This window comes from Grampus griseus, assembly GCF_964374135.1.
Source record: "Grampus griseus genome assembly, chromosome: 17".
Lineage (NCBI taxonomy): Eukaryota > Metazoa > Chordata > Mammalia > Artiodactyla > Delphinidae > Grampus > Grampus griseus.
The window spans coordinates 68,329,558-68,338,159 of NC_139011.1; the positions used below are offsets into that span (position 1 = coordinate 68,329,558).

Consider the following 8,602-nt stretch of genomic DNA (forward strand, 5'->3'; position numbering starts at 1 on the left):
GCTTTAAGTTGCTGGATGGGAGTTTTATTCTGCTGCTTTCCTGGGCTCAGTGTGAACACGGGACCCGGGAGCTGAACCCACGGGGGCGGGGGATTTAAACAGCAGATTTAAACCCCGGGGTTGGGGTGGGGGGAGCAGACAGTAGGGCGAGGATGCGGTGAGCACTACACGTGGCTTTCATATCCAACAGCTGCTGGACGTCATAACCCCGCTGCCCTCCGTACCCCTCACCAGAATCCTATGCTCCAAAGATTATTATAACTAAAGGGACTTCACTGCCATGTAATCTGAATTATGAACTCAAGCTCCAGAAGAATCAGGATATTTTTTTTTTACCTGTAGGTACCTCAGTGTAGCAGACAGACTTTTAACCACCCTGCAAGAGTCTTCAAACAAAATCCCCGGGAAGGAAGACAAGGGAAAAAATAAAAATAAAAAAATTACACAACGCACTCGAGCAGACCAGGGAGGGGGGTAGAGAAGAGTGAGGAGAGACGGGGCAGCAGGGATTCCCTGAGACACAGCCTTCTCCCACGCGAGCTAACTTTTCGCCCCGGCCACTCGGCGCGTCTCCAGGCATTAAAAATGACTCCCGCCCCCGGGGACCCAGCGTCGGCGCGCGGATTCGGGTGCCCGCGATGCCCGGACGGGTCCCCGGTCCCCGCGCAGACAATGCCGCGCGAGCCGCCCGCGCCCCGTGTCGCCGAGAGCCCCTCACCGACACCAGGAACTCCAGCGTGCCCACGTAGTCGCGCTCGGTCTTCTGCAGCTCGCTGAGCACGCACACGCGCAGGCGGAGCTGCTTCTCCAGGTCCCGGGCGCTCTCGGCGCGGCCGTCCCCGCGGCTCTCGTCGCCCATGGTGGGCGCCGTGCAGCCCGCCGCTGCCCCGCGCGCCCGCCGCTGCCCCGGCCCCGCGCGGCCGGCAGGGAAAGTTGCCGCCTCCGCCGGGTCTGAGGTGGGCCGGGCGACTTTACGCGCCGTGGAGAGGCCGGGGCAGGGGCGGAGGAGGGGCCGCTCGCCGGGAGTCGGGCGCGGGAGACTGGGGGCTGTGCCGAGGCCACTCCCTCCCGGGGGATGGGGCTCCCGCCCGGGACCTGCGCACCGCGCCCCGCGGCTCTGGCCTCGCACTGCCGGGGCTGGAGGGGAGGCGGCTCCGGCAGCCCCAGCGGTGACTTGGACGTTAATCAAATGCTTTGTATCCATGTGACTCCGACCCTTTACCCTTCGCCAAATCTCAGGAAAAAGGAAGCACAACCCTGGGGAAGTGTGTTGCGTGCCAGCTAACTAAACACACACACGCACACGCACACACATGGCACACGCACAGTCAGCGCTGGAGATGGAATTGGAGATTCCCAAACCTAGGAGGACAGACTCCAAGACACAGCTCGAGGGTTGCTCCTGTGACTCCCGCCTATTGTTTAGCTTTCATGTGTTCTGTACAAATCCCGAAAGCAAAGAAACAAATCTCCACGGTTACATAACTCATGGGAACAAAAACAACCATGGTATTGACCCTCCCGTCTTTGAAAAGAAGCACACTGATTTTTGGTTTCATTCAGGCACAAAACAGGTTTGCTTTTAACCCCCCACACACACACACCCCACCCCCCGCCAGCTGAGAATATTTCACAAGGCAGATACCCTCCTGCCTGCACTTGGAAAGTCAATTAGCATAATAAATGAAGACACTATGGGAAAGAGACAGCCTGGCCCATACAATAAACTCCAGATACAATAAGCATCATCCTTGCACAGTGCTGTTTTGGAGGGAGAGGTTTTGCATGTCTGTAACTTTTTTTCAACATCAAGGTAGAATGTAAATTCAACCAGAGGCAAGAATATTTGTGCCAGTTTTGTTTCTGAGCTGCTAGGATTTAAGACAGTGTCACTAATTGAAAAGACAAAGCTGCTACTGAATGCTCATCAAAAGATATATAGATGCAGATATAGATACAAATACATAGATGTAGATATAGATGTAGAGTCTTAGGATTTGAAAATGGTAACACAGAGCGTGTCCTGATTTTAATGTTTCTGTTTATTGCCTTTTCTTACTTGGAAACAGAGCCAGGGCCTAATGAGCACTGAATATTCCCAATTAATTTAACAAGCAAGCAAAACAATCCATATATATCTTTGTCTTGATATTAACCATGTATATCTTTCAGAGTCATTTTTTCCTACTTAGAACAACTTTAAGTAGGAAAGTTCACCCTAGTGACATTTAAATAAATGGAAGAGTGAGGTTATGATGCAGAAAGTGGCATGTTCATTTGTGCCGATAGTTAGAAGCATTAACAAGACAAAAAAATTACGATGCTTTCCCCGTTATTCACGTCAAAATAATTATCAGGTTTCCAGATGATGTCTTTTCTGAGCGTGGTTTGTGATGAATCGCTATACCTCTCTGTAATGAAATAAAGAGGGACTGTACTTTTCTTATATGAAGGGCACAGTTTTTGAATGATGTGTGAGGAGCTGACGAACAAGATGCAATTTTCCTCTTTCTTTTGCGCATGGCTGTTTAGAGGTAGCATGAGCAGAGGACAAATCAGTAAATGTCTTCACACCCTGTGGCAGAAGAACAGGACGAGGCACATTAAAGAGCAGACCTCACAGCACCTAGTAAACAACAAACAAAAGAAACCAACAGAAGACTTAGGAAACACACACCCAGTAATGAAGGGGAAAATGAGACAGGACTGAACCTTTTCACCATGTACTACAGGCAGCAAGGAATGAATACATTTCCTCCCCCCTAGTCTGCAGCCTTCTCTAACGTAAAAAGTTAAGTAAATAAATCATGTTTTCCATCAGGAGTTCTTCTAGATAAAATAATATTTCTCTCTTACCAACTGTCCCAAGTTGAAGAACTGTTTATGCAATTTTCTTCCATCAAAAAAAAAAGTCTATACACAACCCACTAGAGAATGCTTCATAAAAAAAAAAAAGGCAATGGAAGCTAGCAGGAAAATATTCATTTAAGTGTACAGATTCAGATTTCTCTCAGAAGTGCTCACGTAGAAATTATTAAGATATTAATAGCTTCTGCTCAGTCCGCAACATTATTTATAATTAATGAACAGCTTCAGGACACTGTGTAGTGCCTTCTGCCACGCACCTCTCCCTGTCTTCTGTAGCCCTGGCTGCAGTCCTTAATTCCTCATCAAAGACTTAAGATCATAAGAAAACAGAGTGGGAGTATCTGGAAACCTTCACTTTGATGGTAAGTAAGATCTTTCATAAACTCTGAATGTGTTGTATCCCTCCCTGCTTCCTCTATTGAAACTTTAGGCTCCGTCTGCCAGGAAAAGGAAAGCAACAACCAACATGATGGACAGGGTCCAGTGTTTTCCTGAAATACTAATGAGGTTGAAGCATCCCATAAAAAGGAAATGCCAGAAAAAAAGATAGAGAAAAAAGGCTGACTAGTAAACTAGCTCTGCCATTAAATTTATTTCATATGCATGCAGTGGTATGGTTAGAATCTATTATCATACGGTTCAAAGAGCCAAAACACAGCACACAGTAGCTTTCCTTTGGTCAGGCCCAGAGCAGGACAACTCCTGCACTAAAAGAAAATCTAAGGCCATCTCTTTGCAGGAAGAGGGTCATATTTCAGATAGAGGTCATTTTAGCCTCCTTGCCCTTTCAATACTAGTATTGGCCCAGGTAAAGTAATAGGTCAAATTTGATGCTGAAGTTCATTAAAAGATAGCAACACTGAAAAAAAATGGAAAGGTTGATTGATGTCACGGCAATCTTGTTACACTGAGAACTCTACGCATCAGACGGTTCTTTGTTTACAAGTAAAATTGATTCTGGCATTTCCTTGACGACTCTGGCTTCTGGTAGCCTATAGACTACACTAGCATAAAAAACATCATGGACACATTAGAGCTATAATAATGTACAATTAAGAGTCCTGGACAAGAAGTCTAAAAATATTTCTTAATTTAGTTTATACTTCATGCTTAATCCCTCAGTTACTTCCACTTAATTTTGGTTGCAATTTAGTCATCAGAAGTACAGGGTATACTGGAGCATGTAATTAATTCTATCATTCAATAAAAGATTTTAGAATATGTATTGCCTAAAAGGACAAAATACAGTTTTCATAAGCCATATTTTAATTTTAGAAACAACGTTTATGGCATAGCAAACTAAATAAATGTTTGGCTAGGATTACTTTAGCAAGACTCCAAAGTTCTTAAAGTTCATTTCAATACTATCTTGATTAACCCACATCATCCTCATGGCCATAATCTAACATGTAATGCATAATCACTTTCCCATGACAGAAACTTAACCTACAGGTAACCCAGTAAAACAAACAGCCAGTTTTTGACTCTGACTGGTCTCGGAAGGATGTCATCCTTGGAGTGTACCATCTACCTGCTTCCGTTCCTGTCACTTCCTTTAAAAATCCTCCCCAACCTCACATACCTCAAGCACACCCTATTTCCCTGCTCCCTATAAAAATTTCTAAAGAGTTCTACTCATTGCCTGTGGTAGGCAGAATAATGGTCCCCCCAAAATACCCATGTCCTAATCCACAAAATTATGAATATGGTACTTTACATAGCAAAAGGTAATCTCATGCAGATATGATTAAGCAAAGGACCTTGCGATGGAGAGAGTCTCCTGGATTATACAGGCAGTCACAGTCTAATCACTTGAACCCCTAAAAGTAGAGAATCTTTCCAGGGTTGAGCACAGAGGGAGATGTGATTAAGGAAGAATGGTCAGAGAGTTAAAACACTGCTGATTTTGAAGATGGAGAAAGGGGGCCACAAGCCAAGGAACGTGGGCAGCCACTAGAAGCTGAAAAACTCAAAGAAGCTGAATCTCTGGAGCCCGCCACAAGGAACACAGTCCTGTTGAGACCTTGATTTTAGCCCAGTAAGATGCATATTGCTCACATAACCCACAGAACTATAAGAAAATCATTGTGTTTTGTTTTAAGCCACTAGGTTTATGGTAATCTGTTACCATAGCAATAAAAAACTAACATGTTGTCCTTATTTCTTTATCTCACAGTCTTTTCTCAAACGCCTTTAATATGACTACTTTCCCATTCCTGCAGTGAAACTGATCTAGAAAACATCACCAATGTCTTTATGTTTCTAATTCCAGTGGATGTTTTTCATTTCTTGTCTTATTTGACCTTCCTGTAGCATTGCATTGACTATCTCTCATCCTAGGAAAGCTCTCTCTCTTTGCCTTCTCTGACACCATTGTTCTAGTTTTTCTTTTATCCGTCTCTCCTTTCCTTGCCAAGTTCTCTTTCTTGGCCCATTTCTAAAAGTTGGTGTTCTTTACAGTTTGATCCTAGGTCTTCTTCATACTCACTTTCCCTGGTTCATGGCTTCAAAAGGCTATTTGCACGCTCATGACAGCTACATCTCTTCCTCCACCTCAGTTCTCTCTCCTGGGCTTCAGAAGCTCATTATCAACCGCCAGGGCTATTTCCTCTTGACTATACCATAAAAATCTACAACAGAGCATGTCTAAAATAGAAATCATCATTTCTCCCACCAACCCTGTTCTCTCTTCTCTACACTCTAACTCAATAAAGGGTACCAACAATTACCTAGGAATCATTCTTGACTCTTCTATCTTACCCCCTAAATCTTATTAGCTGCTATTCTATCTCTAAAACTCTCAAATCTTCCCACTTCTCTTCATCACCACTGTCACTACCCAAGTTCAAGCCACTCTCATATCTCACCCATATCACTACCTCAGTCTTCTACTTGGTTGCCTTATCTCCTATATTAACACTCTCTACTATGTTCTCCCGGGTTATCACTAGGGGGTGTGTGTGTGTGTACACACAATACCTAAAATATATCATTCCCTGCTTGTCTTAACCTGGTTTCCTCAGAAGGCAGAGAGTGAGACAAAAGCTAATATAAAAATAATATATATGGCAATGTATTCCTAGGGAGCACAAGTGAGTGGAAAGAAGAGAGAAGGAGGGAAAACCAACACAGGGATGCATAATAGACTTGGCCATCCCTGTGGGAAACTGGATGTTCTATCCTACAGGACCTACTGTGAAGGCTTGTGAAATACATCTCAGAACTGTCCACCTGAGGGGAGAAAGAGGGAAGCATTTATTCATCAGAGCTTATTCCCAGTTAGTCAAGGATTGTCCCACAGGGCGTTGATTGGTCCCTGTACTTCCCGGCTGCCCATGCATGAGTGCCTAGAGGTTTTCACAGAGAAGATTCAGGCAGTCCTAGAGTGTTCCTGTATGAGGTTGGTCTAAGCCCTTGAGGAACTGCTTCCATGGTCATCAGGAATAACAGAAGAGGTCAAGAGAGTTTTTCTTAGGACTGAAGAGGGGTCTGATCCTGCTTCAAATTTGGATAAAGGCAAATGTCATTTAGGGCTCAGCCTCTCTGGCTTCATTTCCCTGCCACACCCGCCTTTACAAAATGCACCCAAGCCACACTAGATTACTTTCAGTATTCGTACAGTGCCAAGCTCCAGGGTACACTTCTTCCTCTCTATCATATCACTGACTAGACTTTATCAAAACTGACAGATCAATTAATGGAATTCTGTACCAGACCACAGTGCCTTGAAGAATAAGACCATGCCACCCATGTAGCCCCAGAGCCTCTTCAAAATCTGGCCAGTAAGTGTAGTTAGATGAATATTTGCTGATTGAATATATGAATTATTGAATGGCGGAATATAATGCATTGAAACTCTGTTGGTCTCCCAGAGCTTAATCATTCTATTTCTAAACAAAGACAAGTCTGACTCGGCTTTTTGTTTATCCTATAACTTTTCTTCATTAGGAGAAGCCAACATAGATACACTTTTAATTCCTCAGAGAAAAATTTTCTGTATGTAAAGGAGCCTCACTACAGATTGTGAGCCTTTGGAGGATAAGAAAAAACTACAAATATTAAATTTATTTTTTTGTATTTTCAAAGAACAAGTATCATTCATCTCACCTGAAATGTCCCAACCACATAATCAAATCCATCTAATACTCTTCCCAAACCAATCACAGAAAGCAGGGAAAGAAATATGTGATAACTCCCAAAGCAGGAAAGCCAGTTAACTGAAAACTCATATAGAATGTATTAGGCTACTCTTAGTGTTAGAGAAGAATTTCATTTTTGCTGGAATACTTCTGGACTCACATAAATATAAAAATAGAACATTGTGAAATAGCTTTTTGTAACTATTTTTAAAAATTATTGGGCTTTTAATATTTTTAAGTGGTTTTAAGTTTATAAGAAAATTAAGCGGAATGTACAGAGAATTCCCATGAATCCTCTTATACTCTACCCATCCCGTCCACCAGTTTCCCCTATTGTTAACATTGTGCATTAGTGTGACACATTTGTTACAGCTAATTAGCCAATATGTATATTTTATTATTAATGAAAGTCCATGGTTTACTTTAAGGTTCATTCCTGTGCTGCACATTCTGTAAGTTTTAATAAACGTATGACATTATATCCACCATTACAGTATCATACAGAATAGTTTCACCACCCTAAAAATTCCCTGTACTCTACCTGTTCATCCCCCTCCCTCCCTCCCCAAAAGACCCTGGTAATCACTGATCTTGTACCTGTCTCCATAATTTTACCTTTTACATAATGTCATATAGTTGAAATTATACAGTACGTAGTCTTTTCAGATTGCCTTCTTTAACTCAGAATATGCATTTAAGGTTCCTCCACGTCTTTTCGTGGCTTGATGGCTCGTTCCTTTTTGTCACTGAATAAAATTTCGTTGTCTGGATATACCAGTCTTTTTATCCATTTACCTGTGGAAGGACATCTTGGATGCTTCCAAGTTTTGACAATTATAAATAAAGCTGCTAAAAACATTCACATGCAGGTTTTTGTGTGGACATAAGTTTTCAACTCATTTGGGTAAATACGAAGGAATGTGATTACCGAATCATATGTTAAGAGTATGCATAGAGTTTTGAGTTCTTTGTATATTTTCTATAGTAGTTCCTCATCAGATGTGTCTTTTGTAAATATTTTCTCCCAGTCTGTGGCTTGTCTTCTGAACCTCTTGACATGGTCCTTTTGAAGAGCAGAAGGTTTTAACTTTAATAAAGTGCAACTTGTCAATTTTTTCTTTCATGGAGCATACTTTTGGTGTTGTATCTAAAAATGTTTGTATTTATCATCACCAAACCTAAAGTCACCTAGATTTTTCCTATGTTATCTTCTCAGAGGTTTATATAGTTTTTCATTTTACTTTTAGGTCTATGATCCATGGGTTAATCTGTGTGAAAAGTGAAAGGTCTGTGTCTAGATTTATTTATTTTTTTGCATGTAGATGTCCAGGTGTTCCAGTGCAATTTGTTTAACACATTGTCCTTTCTCCATTAAACTGTCTTTGCTCGTTTTTCAAATATCAGCTGATTATATCTGTGTTGCTCTATTTCTGAACTCTTTATTCTGTTACCTTGATCTATTTGTCTATTCTTTCACCAGACCACACTGTATTGATTACTCTAGATTTATACTAAGCCTTAATGTCAGGCATTATATCAGTTCTCCAACTTTGTTCTTCTCCTTCAATATTGAGTTCGCTATTCTGGGTTTTTGT

The 8,602-nt window shown here is 42.1% G+C and overlaps 1 protein-coding gene across 1 annotated transcript in view; it reads right to left on the minus strand.

Annotated features, from left to right (window-relative positions):
• PREX2 (phosphatidylinositol-3,4,5-trisphosphate dependent Rac exchange factor 2) overlaps positions 1-859 on the minus strand; it is a gene marked incomplete at its 5' end in the record, with an annotated part of 281,798 nt that extends 280,939 nt beyond the window's left edge. Inside the window, one exon of the mRNA XM_082675204.1 lies at positions 719-859. Within this exon, the coding sequence (XP_082531330.1) occupies positions 719-859 (141 nt within the window). The remainder of the gene's footprint in view (positions 1-718) is intronic.
• Between the last annotated feature and the right edge of the window lie 7,743 nt (positions 860-8,602).